Genomic DNA, 24,959 nt, shown 5'->3' with positions numbered 1-24,959 from the left:
TGTGGGAGAAATGGAAGAATGGGACATCAAGATTAGCAGAGTATGTGTCAGCTATAGGAGAACACTAGACAAAAACAGCGACAGCTAAAATCACTAGTCACACTGAAGGCCAGAAGAAGAGGTCTGCATTTTCATCTGTGACTAGTGATTTTAGCTGCTGCCGTTTTTGGGTGTCCAACTTGATACATATTAAAGATCATTGATTTTCCAAAGACTGGGGCTCAGCAATTTCTGAAAATCAGGCATCTTTAAGGTGAATCCAGTCGGGAACCCAAAATCACTAGAAAATGTAGACCAAGAAGCTTTACCTTAATGCTGTGGCTGATAACTTTGTATGCATTAGATTTAAAACTTTCCCTACTGCATCACTCAGAAGAAGAATAGAGAAGAAATACAGAAGAATGGGGAAGACTGAGCTAGGGAGGAGGAGGCTGCTAATGAGGTAGTTTTCAGGGGAGCAGAGAGGAAGAAGCCAGACTGGAAGAGATTAAGAAGAGGAAGTCTAGCCAATGTGAACTGGCAGCATGGTCAAGGAGTGTACAGACAAAGAGAAATTAGGAAATGGAATAATAGTTTAAAAAAATGGGGGGATAGAGAGAAGGCTTTTTCCTTAAGATCCCATTATTTGGCAATAGAAAAGTGCACTGGGCAAGGAGTGAAGGAAACAAATCTATGTTGACACAAAGGATGGCTGAAGGGGTGGTCAGCATATGATGGGAGATCTTTTCTCTCTTGATTTTTTTTTTATGATTCAATGATACTGTCCAGTAAGGAAACTTCCTTACTTATCCTTCTACCTAAACTAACTGGAAAAGACCCTCCACTCCTACTTACACATGAACAAGGGGCCTCCAGTCCTATTTGCATTTGATCCCATTATGATCCAAATGCAGGGGCTTAAGGGATGTCAGTAAGTGATTCTTTACCAGTGTGAACTAGGAATTGTGGCACAACCCAAAGGCTTTGGGTAAGTGGCATGCAATTTGATCAACAATTACAATGAAGTACCTGCCATAGTCATTAAGGGCCAGATTTTTTAGAAGCACACACTACAGCTGAAGTCAATGGGATCTGCAAGTGTTCATCACCTCGGAAAAATCAAGCCCTGATTGAACACTACACTACAGACCTGCTCTATACAGACTTTGACATCTGGTACAAATTGTACCTGATGAATCAGAGCGTGCAGACCACCCAAGGACATCACTTGATTGACCTACCATATTTGCACTGTGTCATGATATTTATATCAAGGCAAATGACAAAAATGCATGTGCTGTGTGGAGTCCCCCTTTGGAGAGTGTAAGATGGATTTTCCCCCCACCCTTGTCCACCAGTAGTAATAGGATCAACCTACCCAAGGATGTCTATATGCACAGACTGAGTAGCAAGTCACTAGAGCATGACAACCCAACCCCACAGGACCCATTAAACCAGATGAGGATTTTGTATCCCTTCCCAATTCAGGTCTCCTTCCCTGGATTGGTATAACATACTGATGCTCTGGGGGGCAGAGATGGGAAGAGGAAAAAAATCCAGTGCTTAGGGTACTAGCCTGGGGATTCAGGAAACTGAGATTCAACTCCCTGCTCCACCACAGACATCCTGAGTGACCTGGGGCAAGTCACATAGCCCCTCTCTGTGCCCTTCCCATTTGTAAATGGGGATAATAGATTCATAGATACAAAGGTCAGAAGGGACCATTATGATCATCTAGTCTGACCTCCTGCACAACGCAGGCCACAGAATTTCACCTACCCGCTCCTGCGAAAGACCTCTCACCTATGTCTGAGCTATTGAAGTCCTCAAATCGTGGTTTACTTCAAGGAGCAGAGAATCCTCCAGCAAGTGACCCGTGCCCCATGCTACAGAGGAAGGCGAAAAACCTCCAGGGCCTCTTCCAATCTGCCCTGGAGGAAAATTCCTTCCCGACCCCAAATATAGCGATCAGCTAAACCCTGAGCATATGGGCAAGATTCACCAGCCAGATAATACAGAAAATTCTTTCCTGGGTAACTCAGATCCCACCCCATCTAACATCCCATCACAGGCCATTAGGCCTATTTACCATGAATATTTAAAGATCAATTAATTACCAAAATCATGTTATCCCATCATACCATCTCTTCCATAAACTTATCGAGTTTAATCTTAAAATACTTCCCTACCTCACAGGGGTATGGTTAGGATTAATACATTCAAGATTGTGAGGCGCTCAGAAACTACAGTAATGGGGGCCATATAAATACCTAATAAAAATATTCCTGTTACCCACAAACCAGACCACTGTGTGCATTGTTGGCAGTGGGGAGAGGGGGTGTCAAACCCAGGACCTTCTGGGTCTAAATACATGAGCCTCCAGAGTTTGGCCTAGAAGACCCAAGTCTGTTAGGCAAGGTTTTATCAGCCTTTATGCATGCCACGGCCATTATTAGAAGGGGACAGAGCAGCACCCTGCGTGGGTGTGAGATATATACTCTTTTATGCAAAGACACGCTGTTAAGAACCATAGGATCCATTCTTGTCACACACACATGGAATCGTTCCTCCTTGGAAATGTGCACACAGACTTTTGCACTATGCAGTCACTGTTCATCCCCCTCCTGGGTAGGGTGACCAGATGCTAAATCCAAAATATCGGGACCGCCACAGGGGGAGCGCCTTTTCAATTGTTACACTCACCTGGCACATTCGGCGCCAGGAAATAAATCTTCCCAACGAAGAGAGAAGTACGTGCCAACGACGACCCGCATGTGCCGGGTGAGTGTAACAATTGAAAAGGCGCTCCCCCCACCTGTCACCGCCGCCTAAGTGACAAAAAAGGCTGCTGCGCCCGAAACAAAATATCAGGACAAATGGCCTCCTGACCGTATTTCTGTCGGGATGCGGGACAAACTGCTCAATATTGGGACAGTCCCAATTTTATCGGGATGTCTGGTCACCCTACTCCTGGGTGCTCTGGCTCCTATTCTTTCATACCAGCACCACCGAGAACTGTTGAAGTGGCAGCATAAAAGGACATGGACCACCTCAGAACTGGCCTGACCATTAAAAGCCTTCCATTTGCTCAGCCTCCAATTAGTACAAGCTTGGGTTGCTCTCCCTACTGGTCCCCTAAATGCCACAAACTTCAGAAGGTTTTTCAGATGCTGCTTGTGACCCCCCACCTCCCATCCATTCGCCTTACCTGTTCAGCATGTTGGACTGGTAGATCCGTTTCTCCTGGGTGTTGTAACAGCTGCTCTTGGGCTCCGGGATGAAGCTGTGCTCAGACAACATGTCAGAAGCAGCTGTGGTGATTATGGCTATCCCATCCCTCACCCTGGCAGGAAGGCCATAGTCCCATTCATCATAAGACACAGAGATGAGGCCAGTGGGGAACTCAGATGGCACTGTGTCTGTATCCCCTGCCACTAGGCTGGGCACGATCCATGTGTAAGCATAGCCTGTCAGACCCACAGAGTTGGCCACCTCAAAGATGTAGGTGGCCTCTTCCTTGGTGCAGTAGAGGAGTATGACAGGGCTCTGGAGCTTCTTGAGCTGGTTCTGGATCTTTGAGTCTCCATCATCTAGGGACATGTCCAGCAAGAGGACCTCCTCCAGCTCCCAGCCTACAAAGCTGTTCTCGATGGTGCTGCGGATCTTGTTGACAAAGTCCTGGTAGCCAGGGAAGTAGGTAGTGACAATGGAGAATATGTACCAGTCATATTCTTCCATGATGTTGAGCATGACAGAGGCTTGCTGTTCTATTGATGGGCCAAACTGGAAGAACATGGATGACTCATCCTAGAACAGAATGAAAGAGAGAGAGAAAAAAAACAAGAAGGGGTCAAAGGAAATGAAAAAAACAAATTCATGGCCAACTCTAATGAGTGGGGGAAGAGGGGAGATAGGCTTCACCTCTTTTCTTTGTGTTTTGGGCAGATGTGACAGTTCTCAGGACACCAAGGACTGTGAGCCACCTTGTTATCTCCTGCCTCCAGCAAGAGGGAGGCTTTCTTGTGGAAGCTGGATGTCAGCTCTCTGGCATCACCTGCCTTTCAGCCACCCAAGCACCCTTTCCTCTGGGTTATGCCAGCCCTAACTTTGCCTTGCAGGGTAACAACAGATGCACTCAAATCCCCAGTCCTTGTACATTATTCCCCTGTGATATCCAGTCCCTGAAAATGGCTACCCAAAGAAATTTCAGGTCACCCCAATTTACCAGTTTTAACTTAAAGCACCACTCCTGTAACCACACAGCACTTGTGAGCGCTTACCATAAAATGAAAGTAATTTTATTTAAGAAAAAGTAAATACTTAACTGGAAGAGAGAGAAAGTGATGGAAGCAAATGGTTACAACACCAAACAATTCAAAAAATGTGAACCTGGGTCGACACTTATCAACAGTTACCTTTCCCCACAAAGTTCAGTCTGTTGCAGAGCCAGAATCCAAATGTTCATGAAAACACCCTGGCTTCTTAAGGGGTTTCCTCAGTGAATTAATACAGATGGCATTTCCCTGCACTCTGTTATCCTGAAACAATCTTTTGTATTTATTCATAGCCAGGGCAATCTCCTGCCTGCGATAATGTTCCATTTCACCTCCGAGTGGTTTTGGTCATTTGAAATGGTCTTTGATGATTTCTGGGATGTCGCAAGGGTATACAAGTGTCCCTTGCATTACCTTGCCAGCTGATTAAGGAGGGGTAATGTCCTCATGCTTGAATGGGTCATCACATTACACGTGGTGACTAATTTTTACTCTGAGTTCATAAAGTATACTTTCAATATAAATAAATTATTCCTTAAATACTACCTGTACATACATCTCACAATGATTATGAATATCAACAAGTTACAAGCTTTCTGTAGATACATTACATGTTACTCTTTATGGATAAATATCCTGTAAAGACATGTGTTTGGTGTAGTGAGTTTGTCAGGTTCAGGGTGAGAGATTTTGCTAAGAACAGGGTACCCTTTGCCAAAGAACCTCTGTGTTACAGTAAGGTTCAAGGATTATTAATTATTATTATTATTATCATCAACAGAGCTGAGCAAATACCAAGGGTGGGAAACATTTTATGGTGGTTCTTGTTTTCTTTTTGATGGTGGCTATTTGAAGCTGCTTAGGGGTCTGGAATATTAGAAGTAATCCTGGAAGAGAAGGATGAATGGATTCAGTGTAGATGAGGTCACAAGGACAGAATAAATGCTATTTCTATTGGTGGTGTTTTTCTTATCCCTCCACCCTGTATCAGATTGGCTTTCATGCAAAAGCCTGAGCATGATAAGAAAGAAAAATTAAAAGGAATCAATTTTAAAACCTCAAAAAGTGATCTTTAGAAAGAGCTTTTCTACAAATCCCTGTTAGCCCACGGCACAGTGAAAGTGTTTCCCATTCGGGTAGTTCACAATAGAATAATAGAATTAGAATCATAGAATATTAGGGTTGGAAGAGACCTCAGAAGGTCTCAGAAGAAGCAGACTTAGAATTTGTCAACAGTCCAGTGTAATTTTACATCCCTGCTTTTCCCCAATCCATGTTGGAAAGGAATGAAGGGAACATTTCCACATGATTTTCATTTATGGACTGATTTTATGCCCTTTAAAAATCAAGGTAAAACTCCCATTGACTTCAATGGCATAGGATTGAGCCCCTAAAAAAAATGGTAGAATTAAATTTTGGAGTTCAGCAGAGATTCATATGACAATAAGGTGGACCATCCACAGCCAGTTTTAGGAATGAAATACTGGCCTTGCCTCTTCCCAGCAAGCCTGAAGAATTGGAACAGAGGTCCTAAAGGAGACAAACAGGTGTTTTAGGTCAGAGGAAATCCATTGCACACAGTAAGCCGATAAGTGCCCTAAAACTTTACCTCAGGACATACACAAATTTAGAATAGAGTGAAGAGCAGATCTCCACCGAAACCATCCTCCTACTGTCAGCAGGCAAAGCTGCTTTCCAGCAGAGGTCCCAGCTAAATTGTCCATCCATCCTTTCCTTAAGGATGTTTTTGATTATCTGCTTCCACTGTCTCTCCTTTAGCAGAATATTTCATAGCTGAGCAACTCTGGAAAGAAAAAGCCTATCCCAGTAGTCAGCCATAACCCGCTGACTCACTGTCTAGCTAGATCTAATCTTGTGTTGTCCCTAAACCCTCTGTAAGCTATGGCAGTGGTTCTCAACTAAGGGTTTGCATACCCCTGGGGGTATGCAGAGGTCTTCCAGGGTATGGTACATCAACTCATCTAGATATTTGCCTAGTTTTACAACAAGCTACATAAAAAGCACTAGTGAAGCCAGTATAAATTAAAATTTTACACAGACAATGACTTGTTTATACCCTTCTATAAACTATACACTGAGCTGTAAGTACAATATTTATATTCCAATTGATTTATTTTATAATTATATGGTAAAAATGAGAAAGTCAGCAAATTTTCAGTAATAGTGTGGCTGTAAGCAAGTAATTTTTAGGTGAAACTTGGGGGTATGCAAGACAAAAATCAGACTCCTGAAAGAGGTACAGTAGTCTGGAAATTAGTTGAGAGCCACTGAGCTATGGCATTTAAACAACGAGGTGAGTTGTCACCAAATTCTCTCTCCATTTTTAAAACTAGTGTTAACACCATTCCTAGAACACTGCATACAGCTCTGAGAATCTCAAAAAAGCAGAAAAATAATAGCAACTTGAAAGCAAGTCAGAGAACAACCAAAAATAATCAAAGTCCTTATTTGTGTCCCATGTATTCTGTGGCTGGAACTAGTCATAGAATTCACTCTTTGCCATAAAAATCTCATCCTTCTTTAAAAGATATATTTCTAGCCTTGATGGTTATGGGGGAAAAAACATGAAAATGTGACCCAAAAGTAAACTAATGCAGTGACATCTGAGTTTGAAGACAGCCTGAACAAATAGCTGAGACATTTCATTGTAATGGACTGTTAACTCTGAAACCTGAAGATGACAATGTATTGCATACTGAACACTGAAACTGGAGAGAGATCTTAAAATAAATTTAATATAAAACCAACACAGGGAACTCTTTTGATCATATTATTCATCTTCATATTAAATTCAATAAAATCCTCCTTTTCATAAATTTATCTAAAGCTTCTACAGAATTTCCATAATTTCTACCAAAGACTCACAGAACTGAGGGACTTAGCCATAGATAGGGCCCTTCCAAATTCACGGCCATCAAAAACGTGTCACGGACCATGAAATCTGATCTGCCTCATGAAATCTGGCTATTTAAGGGGAGACCAGATTTCACAGAGTTGTGTGGCCGGAAAGTGGCGGCTGCTGGCCGGGAGCCCAGTTTTGAATGCAGCATCGCCACCAGCTACAGCACAGAAGTGAGGGTGGCATGGTATAGGGGGTCATCAATATTTGGGGGGGCAGAGCTGGCCTTACAAGTGGCAAGTGGGTGACCACCCAGGGCCCCATGTCACCTCCCCCACTCACCCACACAGCCAGCCCAAAGCCCCTTTAACTCCCAAGCATTGGGTCTGGAGCCAGGGAGGGACAGGGCTGAGGGCGTCCCAACCAGGAGCTCCTATTGTGAGTGGGGCTCCAGCTGCTAGTCCCAGATGGGCTGGGGTGGGTCAGGACTTCTTCTTCCTCTGCATGGGCTGCTCCTGAGGCCAGGTCAGACCCATCTCTGGGAATCTCCCCCAGCTTCAGGAAGCTCCATGGCTGCTGGCTGGGAGTCCAGTTCTGAAGGCAGAGTTGCTGTCAGCAGCAACGCAGAAGTGAGGTGGCACAGTATGGTATTTCCATCCTTACTTCTGCACTGCTGCTGGCAATGGTGCTGCCTTCAGAGCTGGGAACTCGGCCGGCAGCTGCTCTCTGGCTGCCAAGCTGTAAAGAAGGTGGCAGCACAGAAGTATGGGTGGCAATACCATGACCCCCCTACTCATAATGTTGTGACCCCTCCCCATGACCCCATTTTGGGTCGAGACCCCTACAGCTACAATACTGTGAAATTTAAGATTTAAATATCTGAAACCATGAATTTTATGATTTTTAAAATCCTATGACCATGAAATTGACCAAAACGGACTGTGAATTTGGTAGGGCCCTCGCCATAGAGTACACTGACCCTCACCCTCACTTGAGAAAATATTGAAAGAGCTAAAAAAATGTATCACTTGGCTAAATGACTCCTAAGAGATGGAAGATAATAAATCTGCTAGCATTCAAAGGGTGTGCATATCAAGGAGGAAAAGGACTTGTTCAGGTATGTCACCCCTCCCCCTCCCATGTGTCAACACAATCCTAAACAAGTCCTTGCCATCCTAACCTTAATGATTTGAAACATATTCAGATATTACAATTAGAGGATGTGGGTCAGACATCTTGAACTACAGGACTATACAGCCAAACGTCCCCCAGGTTGTTCTACCCCAATGTCTTAGATAGGAAATTTCCATTTCCACTGGGGTGAAGCTATGACATACACACCATCCAAAGCATTAGTGCATTATGTAAATATGAACAGACTAAAATAAGATTGGTTTTAAAAAGTCTCAATCTCAGTTTCAATCTCAATTAACAATGCCTCCACACACACACACACACACACACAGACACCCTCAAATCAAACAGCAGAGGCTAGTTGTCTGTGCAGGTAAAATAATTACCCTTGAGCAATTTCATGCATTTTTATTATTCAGCAGTAGGAGGAGGGGGCAACCTCTCCTCAAAACGAGAGGGCTACAATTGTTCAAACCAGTCCAGCTTTCTGCCTGGCACAATGCTCCTTAGTGCTTAATCAACCCAGCATTTCAATTGGCCAAATGCTCGAGTGCTTCACCAGCTCAGCACTCAGAGAAGAGGGGGGATGGTGGAGGAAGGAGAGGACAATAACATATAGAGGGACATTTTCTCCTACGATAAATCTGATTTGAGTTGCTGCTAGAGGTGGATGGAAAATTTCACTGAAAACGTATCTGACAAAAAACAAAAGGAATATTTTCAAAGTGTCACGATTTTTCTCCTTCTCCCCCTTTCCTGACCACCTGTAGCTGCTGATCAGGGAGAGAGAGGAGACTGTAAAAAAGCGAGAGGGTTATGGTTCCGGAAAAGGGAGGGGGCTAGTTATCACCCCTATAAGTAAGTTTCCGGGCAAGGTGACAGAAAAACAATGGTTCTGCTGTGAGGACACCACACTGCTCAGAAAGATTAAAAATACAAACTTGAAATTGCCATATTCCTTTCTAAAGTGCCCAAGAATAAAGCATTTTCCCATCTAGAGTTCAAAAGTTTCCACAGAGGAACACAGCCACCAAGATTCCCAGCAGTATTTGGCTTACACTGCCCCCACCTAAAATTTTAAATTAGAGCCACTGGTGACTAGAGATATGGCTAGAGAGCAAGCGTTGGTATTAGCACCAGGGGGCTAATTAAGGGATTGGGTTACAGATGAAGACGTCATCATTGCAATCTCTGACTTCAAGCCCGTCCTTGCAGTTGCTTCTCAGCCATCTCTCCCAGCTGTGGGCCAAATGTTACCCATTGCTAAATGCTGTATAAGAAACGAAAACGTGGCACAAAATCCCCTCAAACAAGGGGATCCCCACTGTAGCTCTACAGGGTCAGGGATCTGCAGTTTTGTAGAACTGAGCTGAGGGCGGAGCGGCTGAGTGGACACAGCAGGCTCTCCGACTGACAGATGGCTTCCCACAGAAAATCTGCTCTGAAGTCATTGCTGCTGGAACGAGCAGTCGTGTCATAATGTTAACCCCCTCAAATGGGATGTTGTATCACAAGTGCGTATGTTGCAAGCAGAGGTAATAGTCAATTGCATCCTAACTCCCTTAGGAGCCATGCTTTGGGGTTGAGGGAGGTCTGAAGTGTCTCGGTGGAGGGAGAGCCTTATACAGAGATGGCTCAAGATCCAAAGTGAGTTACCATGTATCCACTTCCCTCAAAGGCAGCGTCACTTATCCCCTTTGTGATCCCCTAAACACCTTTCCTCTCAGGGGAGAGCCAGGCAGAAATTGCATTAGGTTAAGCTGGGAGTTTTCCTCTTCCTCCTGGGAGGGATCCCTGGGAGCGTAGCATGTCTCTCTTTTTGTGGAGAGGTGCTCCAGCAGCTCAGGCCTCAGCAGCTGGATCAATTGGAGCTGATCACTATAGTTTAACAAGCCATTTGCCTCAAACATGGTAGGAGAGGCCCTGGGGATTGGGGGGGAGGGGGGGGGAAGGGATATTCACAAGCTCAATTCTCTCAGCTTCTCTGGATTCCCTAGGCAGGCGGAAGCAATGGCTCCCTCACAGACAACAGCATCTCAGTGCCGTAGCCTGGAGTTGACACCGCTTCAATTTCAGGCTCTTTGTGTGGTGGAGACTGGGGATCAACCCTAAAACAGACAGAAAAGCTTCAAGGGAGCCAGGAATTAATGCAGTTGCAGCAGATCAATTGTCTTCCCGGCCTACAGAACCCCATAGTAAGCAATATAGCGCCTGACTTAGTGAAGGGAGGAGATCAATTCTCTGTTTGGGGGTTTTCTTTATGTAACACTCACTCACTCACACAGCATGGCTGCCTGTCCCCCTCTAGTGGTGGGAACTCACTGATGTTTATGATTTTGCTACTGGCTTCAAGCTAAGAGATAGGACTTTTAGTTCAGGCAGTAGAGGCCCATACTTTTAGCTGTCATAGTCAACCCCTGTTGCAGGCATCCTGGCTGGGGGTGTCATTAATATAATTCACACAAGGAGCATGTAGATTACACGTATTCACTTTACAGGCAAGGAGGCATTAGTCAAACTTCTGGAAGACACTTAGGGCCAGAGTCATCCCTGCACTGGTGCAGGTGCCAGCCCAGGGAGAGTGGAAAGGTGGCTTGTGCCACTCCTATTCTAGGGCTGCTGGAGGCCAGCTTGACTCTCTACATTGGCTAGGGCAGCCCTCAGCCCTCTTTCAATGGCCCCACCATAGCCATGCCTCCTCCTGCATCAGGGGCTCTTACAGTGGTCATGTAGAGTTGGCTCTTTGCACAGCATACAGGCCCCTTTCCTCAGGAGGAGGCTTATACCTGCCCTACAGTCACTTTGCCGCAGCCTGAATAGCCATAGGGCAGTGATGAATCAGGCTCCCACTCTTAATCTCTCTCCCATTTCCAGTACCACCCATTTTCCTCACCTCGGCTGTTGGGCTTAATGTGTGGTTGTTGAGGGTATTGGTGGCCTGTAATATCCAGGAGGTCAGATTAGATTTGATTCTAAAAGTGAGCTGTAGCTCACGAAAGCTTATGCTCTAATAAATTGGTTAGTCTCTAAGGTGCCACAAGTCCTCCTTTTCTTTTTGCGAACCTTAACTCTGTGACTCCTAGAGAATAAAGTAGGTATTGTAGTTTAAGTACAGTAGTGGGAGTTAGGAGCCTAGGCTCCTTTTATATCTCGCCCCACCACAAAACTCCTGTGTGACCTGGGGCAAGTCTCTCAGGGCTATATTTTTAGGCAAGCCTCAGCCCAAATTACCACAGATGCTGTGGGTGTACAAAAGCACCATCAAAAGAGAGGCCACCGCGCCTTTTCGGTCTTTAAAAAGGAGACCTCACCATGTACCTATTCATCACAGTCATGGTACGATGTTTATTGTTCCTGATGGAAAATTGCCATAGAAATTCAAAGTCTTATCATTAATTTTTCTATATTTCTCAGGCCTGTTTGCTACAGCAGAGCTGTTTGTTTAAGTGTTCATTTACTCCTGCTTATCCCTACCACAAACTTATCAAGGCCTCAGGCTATCCTGGAGACAAAGGCTTCCGCTTGTTTTTCCTCTCTGCATTTATTATATTTAGTTTTGAAATATACAATAATTCCTGTACATAGAACTATATGCTGTATCACAGAATTGTGAACCCTTTACTTGGGACATCCTGTTGGTTGCTATGTGGTATGACAGACAAGAGTATTGTGACTCCTTACAGGGAATAAGATGTGGGACAGAGGCTTTCTTACTCAATCTCTGTCTCACACAACAAGGTGGGTGAGGTAATAGCTTTTATTGGACCAACTTCTGTTGGTGAGAGAGACAAGCTTTCGAGCTTACTCAGAGCTCTTCTTCAGACATGCACAAAGGAATGTTGGGATGCCTGGACTTGTGGCATTTCCTAATGACACTTTTCCCCGTTGATCTTAGCAGCGATTCCAACTTCTTCCCAACGCATTTGATGACAGAACACTTCCCAGTAGAAAGCCTCAAACTGTAGGGTTTGGAATCTTTAGTGAATGAGATGTTCTGAGTGGCTGAATGTTCTTATTATTGTCATAGCAAAGCTAGAGTCCAGAATGCTCAGTAATCAGGAGGTTCTGATAGGTTGTATACTGTCATGTATTGAGCAGTACCACATCAGCGTGGGGCAGGGTGATGAATTTGCTGCTGCTCTTCTGGTCCCTGGAGGTGATAGGGTAGCCAGGAAGGGATGGTCTGTGACAATTGGGAGGATGGAAAGTCAGCAATGGTGGCAGCTGTACTTGCTGGCTGTTCAGAGTGACTGAGCTGGGGAACCAGAGTTGCCTTTGTGCACAGTTGTCTCTCTCTCAGTTTAAGAGCAATAGGACTCACATGCATCATGTTGATTTGAATACGCACATGGTATAAAACAGATTACACCAGACCTGACTCCATGACATCAATTTCTCTGCAACAACAGAAACTGACCTGCTGCAAGACCCCAAAAATCAACCACTGCCCAGCTGATTGGGATCACTATAAGCACTTGTACACCAAGGAGTCCCTCTGGAGCTCGACCAAAGCAGGTTCATATTGAAGCCAATGCAGGAGACTGAAAATTGTAAGTAATTTTCAATTCCTGTTTTAAGGGGTTTGCAAGGAATCACTCCAGACATACTGCAACAGAGGAGACACAAGACACCCTATAATCCCCAATACCTGTCTTGGGGTAGGATAATGATATTTTCTCCCTTGCAGGTATGCCTTGCTCCATAGAACACACAGTATTAAACCTTAGGGAAATGAATAATCCTTTGATTAGTCACAGAGTTTAAGAGTAGAAGGGACCACCAGATCATCTAGTCTGACCTCCGGTATATCACAGGCCACCAGTATTATCCAGCATGTACATGCTGAACCCAGCAATTGAAATTAGACCAAAGTATTACAGCCCTCAGGAGTCTATGATACGATATGCCACAGGCAGAGAATAGGAGGGACCCAGGTGCACCAGTGCCCAAGACCCTGGCAATGGCAGGGAAATGATTAAGTGAGAGCTACCCAGATGATCCTGGCAAGTGGTCTGCACACACACACCATAGAGGAAGGCAAAACCCCACAAGGTTCCTGCCAATCTGAGCTGAGGAAAAATTCCTTCCCAACCCAAATATGGTTATCAGTTAAACCCTGAGCATGTGAACAAGAACCAGCCAGCCACGTACCTAATAGACAGAATGCTCAGTGCCACCTGAGATCACTGATATACCCCATCCAGTGTCCCATCTCCAGCTGTGGGCATCTCTCATGCTTCAGAGGAAGGAGAACAGAAAAAAAATAGAATACATAGCTAGAGCTATAATTCATCAGAAGTGGCTACTGTCCAGTCTATAAAGTTTGGACCAAATCACAAGGGTTGTTATGCTACAGGTGTAAATATATACGTGACTACCTGGATTAGACCTCTGGTCCATTTAGTCAGGTATCCTGTCTACACCATATCATACTACCAGTCCAGAATCCTACCTCCTTGTCACAGGGCATGGCTCCTCTCTTGCCTTCTTCCTGCAAACATTGCACTGACTCCCATGGTTGTGCCATCACCATGTCCTTTTATTATGTGTTTCCTCCACCCCTCCAATACAACAATCCTTGTGCAACAGTCTATTTGCAATGTTAAGGTAGCTTTTGGCCCTCTCACCACTTCCTGAGGGGAACAGAGGTCTCTCTGCTCTGAGCCTCTGTGTAGCTAGGGTTAGCTAGGCCTAGGGGGGTTTCTCCCCCACTTCCTTCCTGTACCTCTTCTTATCTGCCCTGGGCTGATAGGATAATTGGCTTAGACAGCCATCCTGATTGACTAATTAGCCTCATCCGATTTCTCAAAGGGAATTAATTAATATCAGAATGATCAGAGTGCAGGTTCACCTGTTTGCACCTTGCACTCTGTCATACTCCTACCATACCAGATCAGACCAGTAGTCCATTCTGTCAAGTATCCTGACACGACCAGTCTCCAATGGTTTAAAGAAAGGCAAAAATGCCCCATAATCTACTCAGCAAGTTATATTATGCTGTTTGTGTGGGGGATTTTTTTTCTGGCCCTCAGAGGTGACCAGCTTGTACCCTGAAACATGAAATCTGACTACATACTGATTGGTATGTCAGCTGGCAAAGCAACCTCTTATCGTTAGTGGTTATAACATTATCCAGCACTTAAAAATCCAGTCCCAGTACTTGGCAGGAGGGCATAGAGGAAATTCCACAAATCAACTACATCCTGTGTGAAGTTGTATTTCTTTTTATCATTTCTAAATTAACTGCTCTTTCATTTCATCAAGAGGGCCCTTGCTCTCTTCTGAGCAGTGGGGAGGAAACCTCAAAAAAAGTACAGTGATTCCATTTAGATAAGCATTCAGTGTTCATCAACTTCTCCAAATCCATCTGAACCTCTTTGGAGTGGGAAATCTTCTCTCACAAAATTTCCACTGCTGCCCAGATGTGAACAGGTTCCCAGAAATTCATAAGAGCAGCCCATCCATTCGTTATTTTGGTATTTCTAGTTTTGGGCTACTACAGGGAAGCAGTAGGGCAGTACAGGGTAAAGAAAGGGGGAACAAAGAGAAGTTAAAAAGGCTCTGGGCACACATGGGGTTTTACGAGAGTGTTCAGGCCAGCACTGCATCCACACTTGAGGAAGGATGATCTTCTGGTATTGGCACTGGATTTGGACTAAGGAGATGTGGGGTCAAGTGTCAGCTCTGCTACTGACTCCCTGGGGGACCCTGAGTAGAGGCTTCTCTACATGAACACTCAGCTTGCAGCAAGCTGAGAAGTCCACCGATCCCCCACGAGCAGGCTGCACATGAAGGCCGTGTCTACATTTGGAGCTAGAGGTGCCATTCCCAGGTGTCATAGACACTCTCACACTAGCCGTCTTTGGGCTAGCATGCTAAAAATAGTAGCATGGGCTGGGGCAAGTGGCAGCGTGGACTTCCCATTCCCAGGAGAAATCAGCCCTGAGCCCAGGGTGGTTAGCCCATGCTACCATTCACCGTTGCCCATGCTACTGCGGCTAGACTGGTTTGATGAAAGCTAGTGCAAGCACATGTATATGAGCAGGGAACTCACACCTCAAGCTAGTAGCATAAACATAGCCTCAGGCTACATCTACACCTGGAGCTAGGGGTGTTTCCCAGTTCACACAAGCTTTCATTGAATTCATCTTCTAAAACCAGCAGCGTAGGTAGTGCCAGCAGAAGCGTGGCTGAGCTGTGCCAAAGACAAACCCGCCTCAAACGGGTAGGTACGTACACAGCACAGCTCAGCCATGTCTCTGCTGCCCCCCGGGTGCAACCACAGCTACGCTGCTATTTACACTCTCACTACCTCTCATCAAGCTAGCACAAGCAGATGGACGTGAGCTGGGAATCACCCCCCTAGCCTGTAGCACAGATGCAGCCTAAATGTCTGTGTGGACCCTACTGTTGCGCATTAAAAGTTCTCTCGCGTACTTTAATCTACTCCCATTTCAAAGCAAGGTGGATCAAAGTGCATTAGGGAACTTTTAGTGAGCAGCAGCAGGGCCCACACGACAGCTGGTGTGTGGTAGGCTAGTGGGGATAGATTGACACCCCATCTTGCTGCAAAGTGTTTGTTTAGACAAGCCTAAGTCACTTAATCTGCCTGTGCCTCTGTTCCCCATCCATCAAACATTCTTTTCACCCTCTGTCATGTCGATTTTCACTGTAAGGTTTTGGGGCAGGGGCAGTCTCTTACCATGTGTCTGTCCCATGCCTAGCACAATGGGGCCTGAATCTTGCTTGCGGCCTCTAGGTGCTACTTTAATACAAACGATGACAAGCTTCAGCCTTGTTGAGGCTGGCCTAGGAACAAGATCACTGTGTTCGCTGACACAGCATGAGGGTGTTTTCTAGAGGTGGGATAAAACCAGCACATCAGATCCAATCACCCACTTCTGCCTGACACTTCCTGTCCATCTAGATGGCATGGGGTTCCCGGCCATCGCTGTAGGATCCGTGCACATCTCTGAGAGGACTGGATTTAAGGCTCCAAATACAAAATGGTCCCTGCAGTTTTGGTTCCAGTTCCGAACATGTGGTTTCCTTAGCAACCACTCACAAGTAATGTGTCTGTGGCCACCAGCTCATTAGAGTCAGTATTGGCAGCAGCAGGCAACAGTTCTGCATTGCTCCTTGCAGTTCCTACCACCATCCAATGCCCATTCTGGACCAAGGATGACAGTGGCTTTGATTTTCCACCCTCACCACAACAGGTGAAAGGGGATGGAGTGGCTAGCTGGCATCTCCTCTAGCCAGTGGAGCCTTAAGGGGGACCTGTCCTGCAGAAAAAGAGGAGAGGAACTGACTGAGAGGCCACCTGTCAGAGCCACTTGTGTAGAGGGGCTAGGACGACTGCAGATGGGACTCGCAGGGCCTTAGGGTGGCTGCTTGTGAGTGGATTGGGTAGGGGGAAAGCAGGCATTTTGAATAGTGGAAGTCCCAGGGGCTATCAGGCAATCTCGGGAGGCTCTTTCTCAGATTCCCAGGGTATGAAGGGCCCCTAAGCTCTGGGGAGAAACGCCAATAATGCTCCCAGCCCAGCTCTTAGAAGATTACAGCAGAAGGAGTGGCTGGGGCACCCCTTCAGTGTGAATGGGAGTCAGTCATCAGGCTTCCTCACACTCCCATAAGACAGAGGGAAGTGGACGGAGTGTGAGGGTTATGGGGACCATGGGCATTGTGTGGAGAAGGCAAGATACTGAATCCAAAAACAGAATCAAAAAGCACAAGCCAAGATTCTCCATTGTCCTTTGGCAAACCCAATCCCCCAGGGGCACCTGCACCAAATGACCCTGTCCCTGCAGCTTTCGGGCTGTCGCTTTTTTGCATTTGTTTAGCAGGATGAAATAGTTATGCGGCACTGTTTGTTTCTTCATGTCAGTGCCATGACATCGCATCCTCACAGAAAGAAAAGGAGGCCTTGTGGCACCTTAGAGACTAACCAATTTATTTGAGCATGAGCTTTCGTGAGCTACAGCTCACTTCATCGGATGCATACCGTGTGAGGCAGCGCCACATACAGTGAAACCTCTACCTGAGACTAGCCTAAACAGCCAGCTCTGAATCCACTACCTCTAAAAATATGGGGCCAGATCCTCAGTTGTTCCTTCCCTACATTTAGGACAGTAGGAAGCTTTAAGCTACCTTTGCAGTCCCTTTTTCGAGCGGCAGCCAGGAGCTTACCCAGGCCCCACTGTAAGTCAGAGATGCCTCAGAAACATGCCAACTGTGGGAAGCAGAGAACAGCCATAGTGCAGTTTACTCTGGCCACACCTCCTTCCTGCCCTGAACGTCCCCACCTCCCGCCTATTCCAACACAGGCTTTACAGCAGGGGCTAGGAACAGGGCTGGCACAGAGCCATTACATCAGCTCTGTGCCAGCCAGGGAGGCCACCAACACATGAGGTATTCTCCTAGGCCTTTCCTACACCATTTATGCTGCCAGGAGGAGCCTTAGTGTAAATGAGAGTCCATCCTGTGGAGTACAATTCTGCTCCACCTTTTTAGAACACACCTCTATCCAGTGACTGACTCATCAGTCCTTTGAGTGGTCACTTGAGAGTTCACTGTACTGAAACATTATGAGAAGGACCAGAACTGCATTTCTGTGCATGTGTGGGCATGAGCGCTGGATTCAACCCCTGCTTTAAAGCAGATATATTTTTGCTGGCTGTAGCAAGAATTATTGGTCGGACTTGGTAAGGGTGTTCCATCATGCAGCTTCAATCATCATGCTTCAAGAAATCCATTTCCTCACCAGAGCAGCCACTGGTAATTATCTCTAACGTTCCAAGATGGTTGAACTCATAGAAACTCCACCCTCCCTCCCGTCTAGCTCTCCTTTTGAGTAAATCCGCAAGCTCTGGCTCTGTCCAAAAGCTGCTATCACACCTGCATTGCACAGCTAATTGATCTGCAAAGTTTTAAATGATTATTGATTCTCTTCCTCCCCACTGAGGAGAGTGTGAGGCCAATAAAGGACATGGAGTTATTTACAAGGATATTAGAGAAGACAAGAAGCTTCCTTACTCTCCCTTCTCTGCTTCCACCTATTAAATGTCTCACATACTCAATGGAAGGCTTCCTGCAGCCTCGAAGACAGAAAATACTCGCAGATGCACAAACTCTCCTACATGTACACACACACATCTAGGCACTTAAGAGGAGCTATGCCAAGTTACGACTGCTGAGGCTCTGGTCCAATTATTTTAATCTTAACAATCTCTCTCTAATTCCTTCTCCATGCCCTGGTGATTGTTAGCCTTTCCACACCCCCTCATTGTACTAGAGAGGCATTAGTGGCAGATCTGCTATTCTCCCTTACGGCAAAAGAGGTTGTTGAACCGTAAGGAGATGAAAGGTGTTCTGTGTAGGTCAAGGATGGCGTGTGCTATGGGCTTCTGCTGTGGGAGGACCTTAAATGGGCTCTCAGAAGCTTGTGTTCCCCCTGGCCTCCTACTATCTTCTCAAGGGTCCCAACCTCCAAAAATACATGAGCCATCCTATGAATTGGAGCTACAGTGATTTACATCATCAAGAATCTGGCCCATTAGACTCATATTGAAAATGTACACACATTGACAAATACCATGCAATTTATTGGAAAAAAAAATTTTAATCCAATTAACTGTTCCCCCTGGGTGCTATCTGTTGCGGTTTTCCACTTCTTTTGGCTTGGATAATGAAAGCACACTAGTCTTTTGCTAGTCAGTTTTGCTTTCTACCCCAGCCCACTGCAGTTAGTTGTGTTCACCTATTTAGATATGTTAAAGAAGGTGCTTATCATGTGCTTTAAGTGCCCATCACATGACTTAATACAACCTAAATGCAGCAGTATAGTTTATCTTAAGTCATCTCCCACTAAACAAACTGAAATAATTCCATACCCCAACCTCATTTTCAAACACCTGGTGAAAAATATGAGCTTTGTCAGGTTTCTCATGCTGCATGGAAAGCCAACTTTTTCATTTTAATTCAAATATTTCTACCTACATTAGGTACTGTCATTTAAAAAAAAACAAAAACCCTAAGTTGAGCTGAAACTGCAGCATTCTTTGCAAGATCACACAAGCACACGAGCCAACAAGATTTATGTTCAAGCTGGACATGGCAGAGAAAGGGACTGGTGGAGCAGCAGGTGGATTTGCCTTTGTCTGCCCGTTGAAGGAGTAATAATAATAATAATAAAAGGACCTGCAAGAATAAAAGCCAGGGAGAGACATGTAAGGCGTTGAAACAGTTCTTTGACAGACTCAAACAGAAGCCAGTGCGTCTTGTTTTTCTCCATCTCCCGTTGTCTGTCCTCTTCCTTAACCACGCACTCTGGCACAATGAGGAAGTAGGGCGTAGATGGAAGCAGCAGCGGGAGATACAGCAAGTAAGGGAGAAAGGAGCTATTCAGTCAGGATGCCTGCCCAGTTAGAGCGCTCGACAAAGGAAGAACAAATAAGGATATGAAAGGGGAAGGGAAACAAAAAGCTGTGTCCAGCATTTCACCTGCTCCAAGGGAGGAGATGTTGGCTTTGATATGTTTTCTCTTCCCTTTCATTACATCTCATTCTCCACTCGTTAGCGGCCTCTAGCCTCGTGCATCTCTTTGTGTGTGCTTAAACAATTGTATATGCAGCCTGGATCAAGGGATACAAATCTTCTCACCTCTAGGTCGCCAGTTTCAATCCAATTCAAGCTGGCAGTGGCTGAAATTTATTAACATCTGACAACTATTCAGGGGCCTATATGGGATGAAGGGATTAATTCAGTCCATCTGCCTAGAAACTTAGCACTCACATAGCCACACACACCCCCACCCCCTTGGAACTAACTGGGCCTCTGGTTAGCACCTCAGAGAAGAACCAAAGGTTAAATAGGCTTTATCGCTGTACAATCCTGTAAAAGGGGTTGTTCATCCTACAAACGAGAGGGGGCTGGGGAGAATACAGATGTATCTTACATAAACAAGACCTTTTCCCCTTTAGGGCAGTGGTTTTCAACCTGTAATCTGCAGGCCATTGAGGATCCACAGACTATATCTAAGATTTCCAAAGGGGCCTGCACCTCCATTCAACATTTTTCAGGGGTCCGTAAATGAAAAAAAAAGGTGGAAAACCACTGCTTTAGGGAAAGAAACTATTCATTAAGGCTCCCTCTCTGGGAAAAAAATGTAGCTTGTGTATTATCATCTAGCGCAGGGGCCAAATAATCACAGTCATTTTCTTTAGCCACGGCAGAAAAGAAACAATCTTTGTGGATGGGGAAATAACTATAGAAGGTTCCCTTCTTAGCAGGGTTTGGTTAAGCCATTCAAATTGTCCCTTGCAGCTGGGAGAGTGATGAGAGAATAGTAGTCCTGCCCGATTGGATTCAGAGCACATGTTCCTTGCCACACAAGGTGGGAGGAAGCCCTTTTCTACCTTTCTGCTCAATAGTCCCTCAATCTCCTTACAGATGTCTCTTAAGCCCAAGCTGAAGGCCCATCCTTTCAATCCTGGTAGCTAATGCAGCTCCAATGGCCAGGAAGGATCTCTTCTCCAGGGGAAGGGATTTAATCCCTTCATTATCCAGGTTAATGTGGGAGTATAGACATCCCTGTCACATACCTCCCCATTGGGGTATGGTTTGGGGGCACACTCAGCAGAAGCCATGTTCCCTTCTTCTTGGAAGCAGGCATCAACCCTGAGTGATCCTTCCCTGCTCACTGCTGAAGCTGAAAGGAATAGGGTTTCAGAACTAGGTACTACTGTATCACTCTGGCACCAGTATCCTTCAAAATATGTAGTCTTTGATCGGATGCACGCTCCGTGAACAGAGCATTAAAAGTTATCCAGGGAGTAGTAATGTTGTGTCTCTACAGGTCATTTAATGGCAAAGGACTCTTAACATTACCACGAAGTTTCCAAGGAAAGGAGTTTGAGCCTCATTCTCCTCCTACTTTCATCAGTTTTGCACCATTGTAACTATTGATTTCAAAACAGTCTGATTAACCCATATGTAACAAAGCAGCATCACAGCCTTTATGTCTTTCTGTGAGTAGAGTACTGAATTGTCCTCTCTATTCACCAAGGGGAAACATGGCCCCTAAACCCATCACTCAGTCTGTGTGCCCCATGGCTCAAGCTTCAAGTTCAAGATCCCTAGTATACTCCTGGTCCTCTGGCCACCTTCCTGGGAGAGGGAAAGTTATGAAGAGTCCTTAAAAGCCCATTAAATTAATCCTGACCTCAGCCCAAAAATCACAACATAGGAGAAACCTCAGCTACCCCAATCTATAAAATTCTTCAACAGTCAGGATACAACTTGAATTCCCCATAGGCCCATTCTGTATGCTCAGGCTCATGGGGCTAGGCCATGGGTAACATTTTCAAGAATGCCTAAGTGAGAGAGTCTAAATTCCATTTTCAAAAGTGACTTGGGAGTCTTCCATTGGGACTAGGACTCCTAAATCACTTGGGCACATGTGAAAAATTTCACCCATGGTCTAGTTCCGCAAAGTGATGTTAAACCAGAGAGTTTGTCTACTCCTGGATTCCAGCAGGGCTTGGGCCACAATCCCTTCTCAGTACAGGGATGGTTATATTTATCAGGGGCGCAAGCAACAGTTTGGTTGTCTACCCTACAGGATCGTGTATTGCCGTATTACATATACAGCAAGCAACACTGATTATGTCTCCAATAACTGCATTAGATGCAGATGCAGAGAACTCTTTAGGAGGAGTTGACGTTACTCCATATTTCCTAGCATTTATGTTTCAGCAGGGATTACTGATAAAGCCCCCTCCTCCCACAGCCTTGGCCTCAACCCTTTTCTGGGGTCCACTAGACAAGGCAGTTTACTTCCTTATCTAGAGTCAATGATCTGTCTTTAACTTTTGCCGAGGAAGTCCTCTGCCCCCTAGACATTTGATAGCAGCAGTTTAACAGTGCACAGCAACCCTAAACAACATTTTACAATATAAATGGAAGATGGAATAGCGTATCCAATTGAAGCTGCAGGATGAATTTAGGCAGGCTAGACATAATTACCCATGTTGGAAACTGGGCAGAACACCAGGTCTAGCCCCCATTCTCTCATGAGCAGAACTAAGCAAATAACTGATTTTTTGGTTCAGTAGCAGTTCCACAAAAATTAAAAAAAAAAAAAAAAATACAAAATTCAGTTCAGGTCAAACCAAGTTTTTCAGTGAATTGAAAAGGTCTATTTTCAGGTCTGTTCCAGAGCAGAGATTCAAACCTGCCTCTCCCATCTCCACGCTCTAACTGCTGGGCTAAAAGTTATAGGGAAGGTCAGGAGGAGAAGCAGCACCACCACAACCTACTCCTGCTCTGGCTGTTTTATAAATAGTTGAAAATTTGTGTTTCAAATTCATGACTAGTTGCAGTTGACCAAAACTGCATTTTTCAATCAAATAAACTATTTGTGCAAAAATTTTCACACAGCCCTACTTGTGAGCACCGTCAGGGACTCTTTAGTGACCACAAGTGATCAGGACCTCAGTTCTACATCACACTGACAAAATGCACCCCCAAGTTTAACACTATGCTGGGGCCTTAGTACCATACTAACTCTGAAAGAAGAGTATCCTCTACTGAATTGCCAACAGGCTTTACTCCAGCATCTGGGTTTTCCTTGGCATTCTACCCTCCACCTATGAACAGGCCTGACCTTAGCTTTGCAAACTCTCTCCTACACAGATCTAAGCAATACAGAGGGTACAAATTAGATAGGATTTCTTCACTCAGCCAAGTCTGTTTAAGACTGCCCAGATTAAAACAAAGGGAAGGGATTCTGGAAGAGACCTATCCAACTCCCCAGCAGCTGACCCTACACACACTTCTAAAGGCACTAAAATTCTAGCTGCTAATTTCATCAGGTGACCCCTCTGCCTCTCGCCATCTAGAATGAAAAAGATCAACACACCTCCCAATCCGGTTTTAACCAGTCTAGTCAACCAACCCATCCTGCTCTTATTTGGACGCCTTTCTGGATTAGGCCCAATCCAACATACTTCATTTCCTATGACACCCTCTCTGACTAACCCTCCCACCCTGGTCACAATTAGACCTTCCCTGGCTAGCCAATCCCATTTAAGACATCACTGGCCCTCTTTGTACTCCACCTCATCCCCTGGGATCATTCTCTGCTCCAGGGAACATCTAGACCTCTTTCTGTCCTGCACTGTTTGGACCCCTTTCCTTTCCTCTAATCCCCATTTGGATCCCTGTCCTCACACAATGTCCTGAAACTTCTCTCTCTATCCACTGGGCTTTGTTCAGTAATTTACCCAGGGTGGAGCATAGAAAGGAGGATGGCAGAATGTGTGTTAATGTGCCTCCTGATTAAGGCCCGGCTTTGTTACTATGACAACAGTGATGCAGCAACCGCAGCAGCCCTTTCCAGTGCAGCTGTGAAGGCCTCTCTATGCATCCTTAAATCCTTTAACCGCTATCAGCCATTGTCAAGATGCACCGGCAGTGACCCATTATGTGTGCATCCCTCGACTAATTCCGCTCATGTGCTTTCCAAAGCCCAGGAGATTAGGACACACAGATTTTCCATTTGTGAAGTGGCATCCGGCAATATAAAATAAATATATACTGAATAATAATAGTAACACCACTAGTAATGCCAAAAATGTAAATCTCTTATAACTGCATTACAAAGAAATACATTTTCTTTCCTGGAAGTTGTAATAATTGAGTAAGCAGTTGAGATCAGCACTGGGGATAATTTAATTTTTTTTTTTTTTTTTTTAAAAACACAGGTTAAGAAGAGTGCAAGCAGCTGCTCAATACACAGTCAACCAGCTAATGCTTCCCTTTACCCAAGCCCATGCCAAACAGGGGCTGCAACCAGAGACAATTCCCTACACTACATGTTGTTCTCATGTACTCCTCCTCCCACCGGCTGTACTTATGTCCTTTCTAGATATAGGGATTTAGTGTTAAATTCTTCCACTCTGTGCTCAGCACTAGTTAGGTAGCACATAAAAGGAAAATAAAGGAGCCCAGTCTGGATTTCACCCCCAGCCTGTGTGGATTTCTCTGTGTCCATCAAAGAAACAGTGGGAAGGAAATTAGGCATGATTTTGCAAATATTTATGCATATGCTTAACTCTAAGCACATGAATAATCCTGCTGAAATGAGACTACTCACCCATTTAGAGTTAAGAATGTAAATGTTTGCAGTTACATCTTTTTTAACAAGACAGTTAACCCATTTTGGAGGCACCCCAAAAAAAAATCAGTGGCCATTTTTGAAATTTTGAGCCCAACTGCCCTATACTGCTTAATATAGGTTTTTCATCTCATTTCTTATACCCATATGGGGTTTGGGAGGAAGGTTAGAAAAGGATTATTAAAGGAAATGGGGCCAGTCAGATTTACTCTGTCAAACAAATGCTATACTGGTTTCATAATGTGAGCATTCTGATAGTTTGGGAGTCATGAATATGGCTGGTAAATTCAGAACAAGCAAAAAGAAATTATTCTTCAAACAGCATGTAGTCAACCTGTGGAATGTACCACTATAGGAGACCACCTAGTCAAATAGTAGTGCAGGGTAAATACAGCATAAACAATTTGGTCCTGATTCTCCACTGCATTACTCCATGCATCTTATACAAGCCAGATACACATATGTAAAACTGGGGTAAAATGGTGAATCAAGCTCTTTGAGAATATTCATTCACATTTTTCCATGAATTCACTTT

The 24,959-nt window shown here is 45.0% G+C and overlaps 1 protein-coding gene across 1 annotated transcript in view; it reads right to left on the bottom strand.

The window, feature by feature from the left end:
- GRIN2B (glutamate ionotropic receptor NMDA type subunit 2B) overlaps nt 1-24,959 on the bottom strand; it is a 284,759-nt gene that overhangs the window by 164,976 nt on the left and 94,824 nt on the right. The window contains exon 5 of the mRNA XM_084647091.1: nt 3,188-3,786. Coding sequence (XP_084503217.1) covers nt 3,188-3,786 — 599 coding nt within the window. The remainder of the gene's footprint in view (nt 1-3,187; nt 3,787-24,959) is intronic.

The sequence above is a fragment of the Lepidochelys olivacea genome, assembly GCF_965140295.1.
Source record: "Lepidochelys olivacea isolate rLepOli2 genome assembly, chromosome: 1".
NCBI lineage: Eukaryota > Metazoa > Chordata > Testudines > Cheloniidae > Lepidochelys > Lepidochelys olivacea.
This window is presented reverse-complemented; position numbering and strand designations above follow the sequence as displayed.